Source organism: Copadichromis virginalis, linkage group LG22, assembly GCF_057382275.1.
Source record: "Copadichromis virginalis isolate Kocher_CV1m ecotype Utaka linkage group LG22, C_Virginalis_male_GT1.1, whole genome shotgun sequence".
NCBI classification, from domain to species: domain Eukaryota; kingdom Metazoa; phylum Chordata; class Actinopteri; order Cichliformes; family Cichlidae; genus Copadichromis; species Copadichromis virginalis.
In genome coordinates this window covers 1,864,534-1,881,177 of record NC_140638.1, presented here as the reverse complement: position 1 = coordinate 1,881,177, position 16,644 = coordinate 1,864,534, and the positions used below count along the sequence as shown (strand labels likewise).

Here is a 16,644-nt window from a genome sequence, read left to right as displayed (position 1 = left end):
GCGCCACGGACCGGTTTATGCCTGACAATATTTTCACGGACCGGCCTTTAAGGTGTCGCGGATAAATACAACAGAGTAAAACTAGTACCGGTACCTAAAAACAGAAGATTTATTCATAACACACGTGAAAAGACCCAGGAAAACAGAGTAAACGATAAAAACGATAACAAAATAACACTGAAAACCAGACATTTCACACCTGAGCCTCAGCTCTCGCGGCCCAGTACCAAACGACTCACGGACCGGTACCGGTCCGAGGCCCGGGGGTTGGGGACCGCTGTACTACGTGATTGCTAGCGACACAGCTATGTTAGCATAGCATTAGCACAGTGAAGCTGGAGGATGAACGCTAACTTTTTTCCACTAAAAGTTAACGTTAAGGTTCCTGATGGTTAGAGACAAATGCAATCGCATGGCAGGATGCTGTAAACGGACCAAACTTCAGTCAGGAGAACAACTGAGATAATCCATCCACAATACGAGGTTAGTCATTATTATACTGCTGCTGGGCTGGAGTTACATCGTAAGGGTTTAAAAACTGAGCTTTAAAATGAACAGTGATGATAAAAACCGTGAGAGGCCGACAGGGATCACTGACTGTTTTTAGGGGCTTGTTCAGATTAAATAGAACAAGATACAAAACATTAAAACAAGTTAAAAACACAACAACCTTAATAAACAGAGGGTAGTTTGTACCTGGAGGCAGGATTCATACGTCATCACGTAAAGATAAAAACGAGTCAATAAGGGACAAACATGCAGCTCTGTCAGAGCAGAGGAGGGAGCTGAAAATGTGACGTCGGGAGATGAAGCGCAGGTGATGTCACCTGGAGGGAGTGGCTGGAGCAGGAGGACTCTGTGGTGCTGTTTCCTTTTTGCTCCCAGGAGGAGCTGGTGCAGTTGTTCCTGAGGTAAAGGTGCTTCTGAAGAGTATAGAGTGAAAACAAGACAACGTCCAGCCTTTGCAGCTGTGCCGAGAGCTGCACCTCCCAGCTCTTTATTCATGAGTCATGTTCAAGCCAACAAACACACACACTGACAGAAGCTCCGTGCACATGCTTATATTACACTTTCAGATTAGACACGACGAGCTGCGCGCTTGTTCTGTACATCCAGTAACATGAGCCTTCATATTGTTTCAGAAGGAGAACAAGAGCATAGGATAAAATCTCGTTTCTCAGGTTACCACGTTTATGTGTTTACTTTTGTGCCATGTTGTTCTGAAAATGAAATTAAAAGGTGTCACATTTACAGAGTTCATGATGTGTGCTGTAATCTGGCAGTCCCCTCTGAAGCGTGTCAGCCTTTCTTTCTTTCATCGCTCTCGTCTCTTGTCCCTGTTGACTCCGTCCTCGTCACTTCCGCTTGTCCTCCTCTGTTCTCCCTCTCCTCCTTCCATCCACTCCCCGTCTGTCCATCTTTTCCTCCCAAAGCGGAAACCAAACCCTCCCTTCTCACGGCTGACAGCTTGGAGTCCTCCCGCAATGGAGGTCAGAGCATCGTTCCTCTTCCACCCGTCCTCCCCCTCTCCCCCCTCCTGGTAGTGCATTCTCTCCAGAGAGTGACCCCCAGGGAAGGGCGACAACGGCTGGGCCATCAGGTCTCCTCTCTGGGCCTGCAGCAGAGCTGCTTCTTCCCACGACTGGTCATCCTCCTCACCTGGCTGGATGTCTCGAGGCCACTCGGCCCAGGCTTCACTCCGGACGTCCCCCGGCTCTTCCAGAGCAGCCTGGAGGTGCAGCAGGGTGGACTCCAGCTCAGATCCACCCACTGTGGGCAGGAGGGCGGTGGGAGGATAAGGGTATGATGTGACGGGGTGTGGGATGGAGGAGAGGAGGGCGAAGGAGAGGAGGGCGAAGGAGAGGAGGGCGAGCTGCGAGGCACCAGGATGAAAAGAAAGTCTCATCTGGAAACAGAAACAGACTTTTATCAGCAGGTTATTGTGTTTATTAGCTTTGATCAGCTGATGATAACGGTCGAGAGAGGAACTGAAATATTATTAAACAAAGGGTAAAAATACTGCATTTGAAGTAAAAACCAAAAGAAAAAAACTGTGAACATTATTATTGAGTTTGTCTCATCACACACACAAACCCTGAATCTGCCTCCGCCCAGTAAACAGGAAGTGCTGTCAGTAACCAGATAGAATAATGAATATTTGTACGGAGATAAACAACGTTTAGAGAAACTTCTTCAAGCTGACGAGTTTTATTTTTTCAGCAGACACATATTCAGTACTTAAGTAGAAGTACAGATACCAGTGTTAAAAATACTGCAGTATAAGTCAAAGTACTGATTATACTGCAGTATTCAAGTAAAAAAAAAAACAATATCAGTGGAAATAAAACCTTTAAACCAGTTTAAATTTTAATTGTAATGAAAGAACACGAGCAGAGAAAAAGATAAAACAGCAGCTGTTTTACATGGTAGACGCCGACTCCGCCTGTAACCTCCACCACAGTGCAGCAAACTAACCCTGCAGTTTTAAGTGACTCAGTTTGTTCAGCAGCAGCTTTCACCCTGTGAAAAACATCATGTCACACAGATTTAGCAACATGAGCATCCTTCCTTTAACTCTAAGCTCCCTGTCTTTTCTCCCCCTGAAATAAGCAGCTGCAGCACACTGTGAGACAAACACACAGTTTGTGTGTTTGCTGATGTTTGTTGAGCTCATAGAAACGCTGCCTTTCAAATTACCTGACACTTTAAAAACGTCACTCCCTTCACGCTCGCTCCTCTTCTGTAGAGCGAGCTGGATGCTGAAGTACCAGCAGTGGTTAAATATGGATAAATAAAAACTTTAACCCCTGACTGTGGCCCACAGCTGTTCCTCGTTCATCTCATCTTACCTGGTGATTAACAAACAAACAGGATTTCCTCTCATGTGTTTCTGTTTAGGCTCAATTCAGTTTGATACGTAAAACATCAGCAGTAGAAAATACATTTTGTTTAAAAAACGTAGGGAGTAAAAGTAAAAAGTAGCCAGAAAAAAGTACTCAATTAAAGTTCAGATACCTGAAAATTCTACTTAAGTACAGTAACAAAGTAACTATATTTGCACATGTGAAAAAGGCTTCTTCCTGTTTGTCTTTCACAATAAAAGCCTTCAACATACCATGGTGAGCTCACAGTAGAGAGAGATCTCGCTCACAGCTCAGTTTGTGTCTGAGATAAACTCCAACCTTTGGTTTTAATAGTTTTGATATATTTCTAATATTTCAGTAACCTGCATGAAAAGTTCTAAACTGACTGAAACGCTGTTTCTCGAATTAATCTGGAAATAATTCACTGAAAACACCAACGAAGAAGACACACAGCAGAAACCTGCAGCCGTCTCTTACCTTGCTCCGTGTGCGATGACCTGCTCTATCTCCTCGAAGAATCTCCACATCTGACCTTTTTAAAAACTGCCCGCTCTCCTCTGCCGCCCCGCCGTCGCCCATTGGTCACTCGGCCCTGTGACGCATGAGAAGGCGAGCGCCGACCACGATAACCTTCATACTTTCTTCTGAGAAACGATGACCCACTTCATCACAGAGGCCCAGCGAGTCATGGCAATTATCGCCGTTTGATTGTTGAGGGTGACTCATTAGGACATTTCTGAGGACGGCGAGGGATTCCTTCCTTATACCGCCGCTCGTTATGAATGTCAGCTCGCTGGGGAAACACAGACACACCTGAAAGAATGTCATTCATGATGAGGAATCGTCTCTGTGACGGATCCAGACCTCAGACCGAATGATGCTGCGCTCAAATTACTGCCAATTATGTGACCACAGATCTGCTGAGAATTGATTTCTGAGAAAAATGCTTCACCTCCGGCCTTTTAATGATTGAAAGAAGAAAGTCTGTCACTGTTTCCATCACATGCACTCGTTAAGTAGTTCGAGGAACACGAGGAAGTCGATCGTTCATTAGAAAAACAGTGAATGTGATCAGGATGTGATGCCAACGAATGGTAAAAATGAAATATGCCGTTTCAGATCATACAGGCGAGGTCATGGTGGTGTCCTGTTCCTACCATGAGCCTCTCGTCAGTGAGAGCAGAGCATGAAACTCAACAAGCTCTTAGGTTCATGCTAAACAGACAAACAACTCGACACGTCACAGGAAAAACATGAAAGCTGGATTTTAACAATATATTTATTATCAACCTCACAAATCCGACAGCTCGTCACAGTTTGAACGCCGTCTACATGTATTTACTGTGTTTTCACTGACTAACAGTAATGTGGACCAAAAGCATCAGCGCTAACTTCTCCACCTCCTGCCTCCCCAAAGTCACCGTGGACCTCCAGGGTGGACATGCACCCCGGTGCGCTCTGGGAGTCGTAGTCCGGGAAGAAGTCGGGGCTTTGCAGCAGCTCCTGGGAGGGGTGGCTGATGACCTGCTCGCTGAGCGGGGAGGTGAGCAGGGACAGCTGCAGCTGGTCGATGGTGCTGGTGGGAAAAGGCTGCGATCGGTCCGGCGGGGAGCAGGTCGGGGATGAGGGACTGGTTGCCATGGTGGCAGCTCTCGGAAGAGCAGAGGGCGAGTTGACCTGAGAGTCATCGGAGAGAAGGGAACGGCGGAGTTTGGCCCGAGCGTTCTGAAACCACACCTGAGGGACAACGAGAGGGACAAGAAGACGTTTGTCACTCAGCCCACAATCCACAGTAAACCACACCATTTCCATTCATCTCAGGACAAAGGGCCCACGTGAGTGGAAGCATCCCACCTCTCCCACACCACAGCTGAGTACCTGCACATGATTACAGTCTATCTGCATCTCCGTGCTTGTTTTACATCTCTGCAAACAGAACAGCTGCAGACACACAAAATAACAACAAACAAACAAAAAGGAGGAAAATTGCATGAAAATGTGCAAAAACTCAAAGATGGCACAAATCTATGAAATGTCTCTAAAAGGTCTGAAGAACAACCAGAAAGAGATAAATGTGTGTGCAGCAGAAGAAAACCCCACGGCTCTGTCGGGGCTGAGAAATGAAACCAGACAGGAAGTGACTAAACCTGCACTTCCTCTAATGACCACAGGCGGCCCGCTCCAGAAGCCTGTGCTCAAACCTACAGCAGAAATAAAGACGGTGCAAAGCTTCATCGTTTATCAGAACTGTGTGAGTCAGTGTTCATCTTCAACCCTGTGCGTGTGAGGATCTTTGACTTTTACACTGCTGAGCCAATAAGAATGCGGCGTTTCATTTTAAACGGAGGCCTCGAAGGAGCCCGTCCTTCCAGACGTTTGTACCTGCAGGACTCTCTTGGGCAGGCCGGTCTTGTGTGCGAGGCAGGTCCAGTCTTTACCGTCGGGGTTGTGTTTCTGGGCAAAGTACGACTCCAACGCTCTGAGCTGCTCGCTGCGGAAGCACGTCCTGATTCGCTTGGTCCTCCGGGGGATCCGCCCACCTGCCGCCCTGTCGTCCGATCGTGGCTCTGGACTGCTGACAGACTCCTCCCCCTCACCTGACACCTGGGCTGAATTCGGCCCCGACCAACAAAGCAGAACAAAACTTTCATTCAAAATGAACTTTAGAGAAGTTTGACTGAGAAAAGGATTTGAACATTTTATTACATAATGACTAAACTGCATTTTAAATCACGTTTGATGGTTTCATGATAATAAATATTAATAACTGTCTTCACCCTGGCCTCCGTAGCGCTCTCATAGTGACTGTATCAGGACTACGGAGCAGCGAAGCGTAAATGCCGGCTTTTATAAAGAATCTGTTATTCTGACCTCTGTTTGATCCTCAACTCGTCCAGATCTCGTCGTTAGTACTTTAAGCTGTTTGATGACCGACTTTAATATCCGGGGGGGGGTTAAATGGACGTTAAAGGCTTGTGCGACCTGCAGGTAAGTGGTCAGATTGAAGTCGTCCCAGGTACAAATCTAACCTGTCCTGAAACGTGACTGAATTTGTCGTTTAGTTGGAAACATCATCTTAGTTTCGGTGGTCAGAGCGTAAAACTGCAAACATAAAATCAACAGTGAGAGCTGGAAGGTTGCTGACTCCACACCAACATTTTCCTCCATGGACGTGAAACTTCCGTCGCCGTGTTTTCATGATATTTCTGCTCCAGTTAACTCGGCATCACGAGCAGGTCATCTATCAGGAGGTTGGTAGTTTGATCCCGGGCTGGTTTCCCGCTGATGTGAATGTTAGGAAAGGCTTAGATGAGGAAAAGCTGCTGGTGTGAGCAGGTGACTGTTGTGTTGCTCTGCACACAGTGTGGTTCGGTGCTCAGGCTGTGACACAAACACTGCATCAGTTTTCACTCCTTCTCTCACTGTTTGGCAGTAAACGTGACGACTCCATGAGTGACAGGATTGTTTCATCAGAGCGGGAGCGTCACTCCCACAGTGGGAGTGGGAGTGACTGCAATACTTAAAGCTCCATGAGTGAGAACGGGCTCATCATCATGTGTGAAGTGAGTGGAGGACTTCCCAGCTGGGAGCAACATCTCCAAATGCTGCTCGGAGCTGATTTAAAGTGATTAAAGTCGAGTGGTCGGAACTTCCTGTATTTGACATTTAAATCCAAACAGAGTGGGAGAGCTCGACAAGATAAAACAAATAAGATGCCCACAAAGGCCCCAGAAGTTCTTCACACTCACCATCTAGATGCTGTTTGGGCTGCAGGTCGGAGGGGGGCTGCACGCCCCCGTCACTCTGATAGTGAGACTGACAGTAGAGGTTGGCGCCCTGCATGCAGTACAAGTTCCCCGGCATTAATTTCACGTCACACTCCTGCAACACATCGGACAGACCGTCTGCATCTATTCAGAGTTCTTTAACCTGAAAATAATAAGACGAAGCGTGGAGGCTGACCTGGCAGGAGAAGCAGTGAGGATGGAAAGTCAGCTCACCAGACCTCATGACCAAATCAGAAGCTGGGATTGGCTGGAAGCAGCGAGCACACTGACCGCCTCCAAACATCCTGAGCGGGAGGAGAAAGCACACCAGAGTCAGAAAGGTGAAAAACAGGAAGCAAAGGAAGGCGAGACCTCGCAGACCTGCAGTAGTCCTGCTGGCAGTAGATGTTTCCGTCCCTCCAGTACAGCGACGGGTGCGTCTGCAGCTCGCACTGACACTGGCTGCAGCGCAGACAGGGGTTGTGCCACACCCTCCCCGCAGCCAACAGGAAGAAGCGGTCAAGCAGCTGCTCGCCACATCCGGCACACGTCACTGGCTCCTGGATGGACACAGCTGTTGGAGCCTGAGCCTGACAGACGGATTCAATGTCAGTGAACATTTACTGATAACAGTGATGTCACATCTGGATCAGAGAAAATGTGATTGCACAGTTACTGAGCAGGAGGCCGACAAACACCTGAATATTCTCCCAACTGCTTTTAACTGTAAGCAGATTATGACTGTTTTTGTATCAGATTCAGCAACAAAATGTTCTTTATTCACTGATTAATGTTATTTTAAATGAACCAGAGCAGTACAGATGCTGTGTTTTGGTTTTTATCTACCAGGGAGTGTTTTTATCCAGAAAACAGCTGTTAGACCATGTGTGTAAAAGGAAATCATAACTTTTGACTGATCGGCCGTCAGCAACAACATGACAGTCGACGTGTCAACAGACAGTCGAGTACAAGTAAAATATAAAAACTAATGTTGTATAAAACAAGAATAAAAATATAATAATACAATAATAATACTAATAAATATTACTATCAATAATATTATATTATTTTTATATAATTGAATAATTAAATATAATATTCACGTTATTTGCAGCAGCGCTCTCCTCTGCGCCGCCGCCCAGCTCCGCCCCCTCCACCTCGTCACCAAGGTCACTGCCGTACAACAGGTCGTCAAGGGCTCGGTCATCTGGCGACATCATGACTGAGAAGCAGAGGAGGCGTCATCAGAGCGATGAAAACCTCAGTGAAGGTCGCGACCAACAAGCAGAGTCCCAAACATCGAGTCAGCCGTTTCTATTCGTTTCTATTCGTTTCTACTCATCCTTACGTCTCTTTGAAAAATGTATCACATGTTTTTAAGGCTTCATTTTGTCCTTTGGGTTCTTTATGTCATCATCATTTACAGTTTTTGTTACCAACAGGACAATAGAAGATATGAATTCAATGAGAAAGTGGTGGAAATGCGAACATTACTGCAGCTCTTATTTGCGATGCAGGTGGATGGAGGAGATGGAGCGAGCTTACCTGTGCTGTTCAGAAGCTTCTGGTTGGTTTTCCACTGAGCGTGCTCTGTGCGAACCCTCTCCAAACCCTTTAAGAAGAAGGACCAGGTTCGTTCTGCTGAAGCCACAAACGCCGCTCTGCTTGAACAAAAACGCTCCTCAGTCTCAGCCTCTTCCTCCAGGCAGTGGACCACCTGAGCGCCCTCAGCCCTCCAGGTGTCTCTGCAGCCACCTGTCTCGTGGTTTTGGGACTGGTTTCCCTTCACATGAGACCTGCCTCCACCTCGTTCTCAGCCAATCGCCTTGCCCGCCTCTGATCACTGGTCTGTCCCCAGTGACGCCCCAGACACACACCTGTAAACAAGCAGGCTCAGAGGACAGGTGAGATCCACTGTGATTGGTTTCCTGGTGAGCAGAAGGGTGGGAGGGTGGGAGCTGCACCCTGGGGACCAATTAAAAAACAAAAGGTTTTTAAAAGCACATCTGGGAGCTGAGGTGAAGAATGAAAAGACACCTTTTCCCTCAATGCTTCAGCTGAACATGGACTCAACTGGCAACAAACACGAGACATTTTCTCCACAGTTGAAAGAATCATTCATGTCCTAAACATGAACGTACGCTTATCTTAGACTGCCCTACAATCACAGGGCTCCATCACGTGAACGGTCTAAGGCTTATGAAAGGGTGATTTTATTGGGTGTACTTGTTGCTAACAAAGAGATCAAGCTTCTAAAGTCACCGAACCTTTCACCAGAATGTGAACAACACACAACATTTATGGGACACAGGCGGTGAGGTGACCTGAGGCCATCATTCATATCATCAAGCTAGTGTTAGCTCAACATTTAGCAACATTTAGCTCGTAGCTGAAAACTAGCTTTACTTTGTTGTCTGTATATATATATATATATATATATATATATGTATATATATATATATATATATATATATATGTATATATATATACACACATACACATGTATATATATATATATATACATGTGTATATATATATATATATATATATATATACACACACACACATATATATATATATATATATATATATATATATATATATATATATATATATATATATACAGACAACAAAGTAAAGCTAGTTTTCAGCTACGAGCCGACACGAACCCGACGTATCAGCCAGAGGTCCTTTACTACGGTTCAGAGCCGCGGACCTGTTTTATATACGCGCCGAATAGTTTCTACACGAGATCGCTGCAAAAAGTGCAGCCTGACCTAATGTCCACCTACTGTTACTCGTTTATATGGGGGGCGAGCGTGGCTCAAGAGTTGGGAGTTCGTCTTGTAATCGGAAGGTTGCCGGTTCGAGCCCCGGCTTGGACAGTCTCGGTCGTTGTGTCCTTGGGCAAGACACTTCACCCGTTGCCTACTGGTGGTGGTCAGAGGGCCCGGTGGCGCCAGTGTCCGGCAGCCTCGCCTCTGTCAGTGCGCCCCAGGGTGACTACAATGTAGCTGCCATCACCTGTGTGTGTGTGTGTGTGTGTGTGTGTGTGTGTGTGTGTGTGTGTGTGTGTGTGTGTGTGTGTGGATGACTGGATGTGTAAAGTTCTTTGGGGTCCTTAGGGACTAGTAAGGCGCTATATAAATACAGACCATTTACCATTTATATTATGATTTGAATCTAGCTGGTGTTGGTGTGGAGAGTAGCCTTCAGTAATAGTAATAAATCACATTCATGTAGCTGTAAAAAGCATGATCATATATTAAGTAATCCAAAGTATTCAGAATAGTTACTCTCATTGAGTAACGTAACGAAATACGTTACAGAATACATTTTGGGGCATGTAATCTGTAATCTGTAGTGGAATACATTTTCATAGTAACCTTTCCAACACTGCTGATACTCCTCTTCCTCCTCTTCCTCCTGCTGATCCAGGTGCAGTTTCTGTGACATTTGCTCAGTGACACCTTGTGTGCATCACAGAGAGAATAACTTTGAGTAAACGACACTGCTCAAACTGCACTGACACGCTCTTTGTTAATATATTCAACATTTTAAAGATTAAACAAAAGAAAGAATGATTTCATTCATATCCTGCAAACAGAGAGTGTTTAGTCACAATGCAACCTTGACTCCAACAGATGAACCCGCGCAGCTGTTTAGTTTCACTTGTTTTATTATTGAAGTCATTGGGAGGCTTCATACAGAACACAGGGAATAAAACAGATTTGTTAACACAACGAGAAGGCGACAGAGCACAGACCCGTCTCCATTTACTGCGGGGCCACAGTGCACCTGAGGACCCTCACAGAGAGTGAACACCGGGGGGCGCTGCTGAGCTTTAAAGTGGGGCTGCTGCTAAACGAGCTTCTAAGCAGGACCTGTGCCTGATTACATTTCACTGTGATTTGATCTGAAACACTAAAATGTTTTTTGGATCATTTTGTCCTTGAAAATGTTTTTGTTCTTATTTATTTTTCAAATTTGAGGCACACAGTGATGGAAAAACCAGGGAGTGACGTGTGGGCTGCGTTTCTGGCCTGTGTGTCGCTCATATCCATCAGATCTGACTGAGCCGAGCACTCACTGGTACCGGTAATCTTTCTAAGAGGGTTTTGAGTTGTTTTTTTTTTATCTTGTGTGACTTTTATTTGGTCTGAAAGCCACAGTCTGCTTTGGATCAGGAGCCACGAGGGCCTCTAGTTTGAGACTTCTGATCTCTCAGAGCATCTGCATGTGAAACCAGAACTGTCTAACTGGACCCAGCCGTGATATAATTTGTGTGAACTGAGCCTTTAAGTATGGAGGAAGACGCCCCGCTTTAAAATACTGTCGAAAAGGAGGAACCTGTACAATCTGCAGTAACATACTGATAACTGACTCTATACAAATCTTTCAATGTGTGCGTTCACACATGTAACACACTGAGCATGTGTGTTTAGCAGTTCATCATCATCATCATCATCAGCCTCTCTCTCGCTCATCCTCGGGACGGAGGCCGGAAGGCTGCCGGTCTCAGCTTCATCTCAGTGAACGGGACAGAAAAGTCTTTTCCTTTCCAGGCGGTCCAGATCACACCCTGAACACACACACACACACGCACACACGCACACACGCACACACGCACACACACACACACACGCACACACACACACACACACACACACACGCACACACGCACACGCACACACACACACACACACACACACACACACACACACACACACACACACACGCGCACACGCACACAAGCATGTTTGTTTTTATACTTCAACCAGCTCCATTTCAAAGTTGTAGCAGGTCCTTGAAAATAAGTAAAATCCGTCCGAGCGACTCGATGACGTTACCTGGTGTTTGGTGTTGATGCCGTAGAGGCCGTTGAGGTTTGCCTCGTGGCAGTTCTTGTACCACCAGCCTCCTCGATAAGACATGGCGCAGCGGGTGATGAAGGGCGCCAGGTCCCGGTCTTTGGTGGAAAAGATCCGGTGGTTGTGGTAACTGAGAGAGTCACCTGAAAGGATAGCACGGTAGGAAGTTTCCTTATTAACAAATATAATTTTATTTACTTAAATGATTCATTATCTCCGGATCCTTGAGCTTTATTTAGATGACTTAATTCAACTGTTTGTGAATTTTAGTCTTTGTGGAAATAAAACCTCAAACTCGTTTCCCACAACAAGAGAAAATAAGAAACTGTAACCAGGAAGTGCGATCGAAAAGGTTTGTGTTGGGCACAAGTGCAGTTGGCATGGACGTGCGTGAGAAGCAGCAGCCAGCTATGAGTCAGGCTGACCTCTGATGATACACGACCGTCCAGCAGGTTTCAGTCTGAAGTGTCCCAGACCAAGGAGGCCAGGAGTGCAGGCAGGGGCATGCTTTTAGGGGCCTTGCCCCCCCAGTCTGGACATTACAGTAGGACAGAGGTGACCTTGGTGTGATGGCTTTTTCTGACTGAATGAGACCCAGGCAGATCAGGATGTTCAGAGCAAACATCTGAACCTGAATCGAGCTCGGCGGTGCTGAAAACCTTTGATCACCTGTTCCAGGTTCCCGTGTTACCTGCGGTGCCGCTGTATCCTCCCACAGTCAGTTTGTAGTTCCTCTTGGCCACCTCGAACGTCGAGTACTGAGCGAACACCGACTCGTCGCCGTCTCGCAGGTCGACCCGCAGGCTCATCCTGCTCATCGCTGTGAGGTTGTGGATACTCGCGAGTCCTGAAGGGGCGAGTTTATCGGGTTTTATTACAGGAAACAAAATAAACAACAGAAAAATGAGAAAAGGCTGGGATGAGAATGTCTGTCATTCCAGTTAAACTGGCGCTGTGCTCAAATCTGCTGCTTTAACTGCACTCTGTGGAAGCTGCATCTGCCATCCGTGTTTCCAAATATGTTTCCTCACCACACGGAGCCTGGTCCTGTGCAGATTTGTACTCAGATATTAAAAAGCATCTCTCACCGAGCCAAAACTCTCCATTCACGTCCCCGAATCCTTCCACGTACTCGTTCCAGCGTCTGAAGAAATTCTCGGAGCCGTCCTTCCTCCGCTGGAAGACCTGCACACAGGAAGCCAAACACCCGAGACCTGCTCAGTGCAGGCGGCGCTGACACGAGGCTGCCTTTGAAAGCGAGCCGGTCTCCATCGAGTCCCGTAAACGTGTTTTATAAATACTGCTGGACTATATTGGAAGTGTTTTATTAGTAATTAGATTAGTCAAACACACGTAAAGTAAAGATGACTCTGTGGTGTGAGTTTATACCGTCCAGCCGCCACCGTCTGTCTCCATGTCGCAGGAAACTGTCACTGGCGTCCCATGTCTGCCTTGAGGGAAAATCTCTGCCTCGCCTGAAGTCACGATGCCGTTCAGCAGCTCCTGAGAGCAGTCAGTGGGGAACGGGTACCGCAGGGTTCCTGAGGAGGAGCAAGACGGAGGGTGAGGGTGGGAGGAAATCTCGAACAACAACAGCACTGACGGAGGCTCGAAGAAGTACCGGTGGTGAATTCTGTGGAGATGGCGGACGTGTACTGTCCTCCTCCTTCGGCCTGGAGCTGCAGCGTATACGTGGATCCAGGATGGAGTCCAGTCAGGTTGTACTGCGTTAACGAGCCGTCCACAATGACCTCCTGCCGCCGGTACAAACGGAAATCAGGCCTCACGAATGTCTGAGATACGCACGCTATTATAAACATCAGGTCAAAATAAACAGGAACGTCTCAGCCACGTTTTCCTTTGACGGTTGGTGAAAAACAACCATCAAATTCAACATTTGCTGATATTCACGAATAAATAAATAATAAAATGAGTCTGAGGTTCTCTTTAAGGTGGTCGCCATGTACACATCTGGACCTCTTTAAGTTTAAACTCTACAAGGAAGCTCAGTGTTCACACATCTGGGAGTTTTCCCAGGTGTTCACCAGCACCAGCGTCTAGACTCCAGGGTCCTGCTAATCCCTATCACTGCTGCGATTCTGGAGTCTGCAATAACAATAACTCGTGTTTTCCTTCTAATGATTGATCTTTATATGACTCTGAAGATTCAGCAGTTCTTTGGCCATCGACACAATCGTCACTCCACACCTGTACAAGTGTAAGCAGTGTGAACGTCCACAGAGTGACCCAAAAGAAGCAGCTGTGCTGGAAACAGTCCAGATGTGCACACGGTGAGGACAAGAGGACTCAGCAAATTTAACAAATATGTTATTCGATTTTCTTTGGTCCAGAGAGGCGATGCTAAGCCGGACGATTGTGTTCTCAGAAGTTAAAACAGAAAAATCATAGGAGGAGGCGTAAAAAGAACATCAGCCTCGCTTCCTGTCGTGACTTGAACTCGAGTCACTGACTAATCAGGAAATCATTTTTAAAACTTGCTCACCTTCATTTCTTTGTCTTTAGCCTGATAGCTCAGTCTGTAGTTACCAACGGGCTTTGATGGAGGTTTCCATGACAACGTGGCAGTGCGTGGAGTCACGTTGCTCGCCTGGAGGTCTTGCGGGCCTTCCCCAACTTTCCCCGAGCCTGGAGAGGAACACTGATGAGGTTCGTGTTTGTTCAGGTCACAAACCAAACTACAGACAAAGGTGGTGCTGACCGCCGGTGGTGGTGAAGCTGGTGGTGGCCGGCGAGCTCTCCCGGCTGCCCAGCTGGCTGGTTACAGTGACGGTGTAGGTGGTGGATCCCTCCAGGTCGCTGAGCTGCTGCTCGGCTGCGTTTCCGGACACCGTGACCTTCACCTCTGAACCTACACAAGCAAACTGCCTCATTCAAAACGATGATCAGACTGGACGCTTTAGTCAGACACGTAGGAGTAGCAACGAGGAGCCGTGGGTGAATTTAAGACACGCAAGAGAAACTGACATGATGCAGACATGATGAGTTTGCATTAACAGTGAGATGAGACAGCCTGCTCACCTGTGCCCGCGCCGTACACGATGGAATACTTATCAACGGCTGCCAGCGCTGGACGCCACAATAACAAGGCGGTGGAGTCGGTGACGTTTACGGCACGCAGGTGTGTCGGCGGGTCGGGCACTGAGAGACACATAAAGGTAATAATGGTTACGAAAAGAATCATGACCTCCCAAAACAACCTCCCATCATGACCTTTCTCCCATCATGACCTCCCATCATGACCTTTCTCCCATCTTGACCTCCCATCTTGACCTCCCGCTCCACAATTATAACAGCAACATTTCAGCTATATCGGTTCAACTTGAAGTTTAGTGCAGTAAACATCACGGCCACGGTGAAGAAAGTAAAATGCCAGTTAACCAACTAACGATTAAAATAAATCTGTATTGTAATGCTGAAGTTTTTACTCTATATTCATGATTTAAAAGCCTAAAAGTAAAAGTGAAATGAATACTTCTATAATTCTCCTGAAGTTTCTCTCTCAGTTTTCCACTCCAGAGGACACACGCCCCAGTCTGATAATCACCAAATACATACAACAACAACAACAACAACAATCTTTATTTATAGAGCACATTTAAAAACCAACGGCATGCCAAAGTGCTTAACATAAAACAAATTAACACAAGTATAATCAAAGTCATAAAAACAAAAAATAAAAGTGTAAAATTATGTTCACAGGAAAAAGCCACCAATAGAAAAATATAACTATAGCACAATATAACTATGCCATCAAAACACAATGGCGATATGACATACACGGCGCAAATAAAAGCATGATAGGAAAATTAATAGAATAAATCACTGCAAACAAGGCCAGCATTTAACCGGTAGAAAAAGCAAGATTAAACAAATACGCTTTAAGCCGTGATTTAAAAGATTGAATAGAGTCAGACGCCCAGATGCCAATCGGAAGGTTGTTCCACAACTCTGGTGCAGCCAGAGCAAACGCTCGATCACCTCTAGACTTCAGCCGAGATCTAGGCTGCACCAGCAGTAACTGTGAGGATGATCTTAAAGCCCTAGCAGGAACATATGAGCTTAGGAGTTCCTTAAGATAGCTCGGTGCTGTGTTGTTAGTGATTTTAAAAGTAAACAGCAGAATTTTAAATTGGATATTTCACAGGCAACCAGTGCAAATCAGCCAGGACGGGAGTAATGTGGGCAAACTTCCTAGTTTTGGTTAGAATGCGTGCAGCAGCATTTTGGACTGTCTGTAATCTATGAAGGAGGGCAGAGCGGAGACCAAAATAGAGTGAATTGCAGTAATCCAGTCTCGAAGTTACAAAGGCATGGATGAGCTTTTCCAGGTCTTCATGCGGGATATACTGCCTGGCCTTAGAAATAAGGCGGAGTTGGTAAAAACTGGATCTAACAACAGCAGACACTTGTTTATCAAGTTTAACCCTCAGGCCTTGTTCAAAAACACCACCCTTTCAGCTTGTTCATGGCCACAAGTGGCCACCTACAGATTAGGTCTGTAATTTTTTATTATTTTTGTTTTTTTGCCATTTTTTTTTTGCATAAAGCTTTTAAGTAACTTCAGTTCTTTCCATAAATATAAAATAATTATTACTTTTTTATATTTTAACCCTTTAAACACCAGTTTGTTTGTCCACTGCACCAGCTGGACGACAACCTCAAATCTCGCAATTTTATATAATTGCATTGCTACTGAAATTTCTTGTATTATTAATAGTAGAGTCTGGGGCATGTAATTGATTCACATCAACATTGATTATAATGCATTGTTATTTTAGTGCAGAGAGACCAAAAACATAAAAAACCCCTTTCAGACTGTTCGTGGCCAAAAGTGGCCACCCCTTGTTTACATTTACAAAATGCTATAAAATTATTATATATTAAGAAAAATGTCCAGTTTTTTTTACATGATTTTTTAGACTAGCATCAGGGCTGTTCATCAAAATCAAAATTTCATTAAAATTCTGAAATTTAACCCTTTAAATACCAGTTAGAACACATAATCATAACAACTCATAAATAGAGAAAATCATAAAATCCCAGTTTTTTTTCTAAATAATACATGCCATCTGATTTATTTGCTAACCATGATGAAGGTTAGATGCATAGCAATAATTAACA

General features: G+C 45.6%; 3 protein-coding genes across 3 annotated transcripts in view; all 3 read right to left on the bottom strand.

Annotated features, from left to right (window-relative positions):
* Positions 1-999: 999 nt before the first annotated feature.
* Positions 1,000-3,361, bottom strand: qrfp (pyroglutamylated RFamide peptide). The gene is made up of 2 exons (XM_085446875.1): positions 3,342-3,361; positions 1,000-1,906 (listed from the first exon to the last, which is right to left on the bottom strand). The coding sequence occupies exon 2, from the start codon at positions 1,904-1,906 to the stop codon at positions 1,316-1,318; it is 591 nt and encodes a 196-aa protein (XP_085303001.1). The 5' UTR covers positions 3,342-3,361; the 3' UTR covers positions 1,000-1,315.
* Positions 3,362-4,135: 774 nt separating this feature from the next.
* On the bottom strand, positions 4,136-9,005 carry LOC146682352 (LIM/homeobox protein Awh-like). Its single transcript, XM_085445931.1, has 7 exons — positions 8,177-9,005; positions 7,735-7,853; positions 7,013-7,221; positions 6,828-6,936; positions 6,614-6,746; positions 5,247-5,473; positions 4,136-4,601 (listed from the first exon to the last, which is right to left on the bottom strand). Exons 2-7 carry the CDS (start codon positions 7,849-7,851, stop codon positions 4,221-4,223), a joined length of 1,176 nt encoding a protein of 391 aa, XP_085302057.1. The 5' UTR covers positions 7,852-7,853; positions 8,177-9,005; the 3' UTR covers positions 4,136-4,220.
* A 1,723-nt stretch (positions 9,006-10,728) lies between these two features.
* The window catches only part of tnxbb (tenascin XBb), a 48,011-nt gene continuing 42,095 nt past the window's right edge, over positions 10,729-16,644 (bottom strand). The window contains exons 11-19 of the mRNA XM_085447094.1: positions 14,542-14,661; positions 14,222-14,371; positions 14,006-14,148; positions 13,124-13,256; positions 12,892-13,043; positions 12,591-12,687; positions 12,194-12,349; positions 11,482-11,645; positions 10,729-11,213 (exon numbers count right to left, since the gene is read on the bottom strand). Coding sequence (XP_085303220.1) covers positions 11,115-11,213; positions 11,482-11,645; positions 12,194-12,349; positions 12,591-12,687; positions 12,892-13,043; positions 13,124-13,256; positions 14,006-14,148; positions 14,222-14,371; positions 14,542-14,661 — 1,214 coding nt within the window. The 3' untranslated portion in view covers positions 10,729-11,114. The remainder of the gene's footprint in view (positions 11,214-11,481; positions 11,646-12,193; positions 12,350-12,590; positions 12,688-12,891; positions 13,044-13,123; positions 13,257-14,005; positions 14,149-14,221; positions 14,372-14,541; positions 14,662-16,644) is intronic.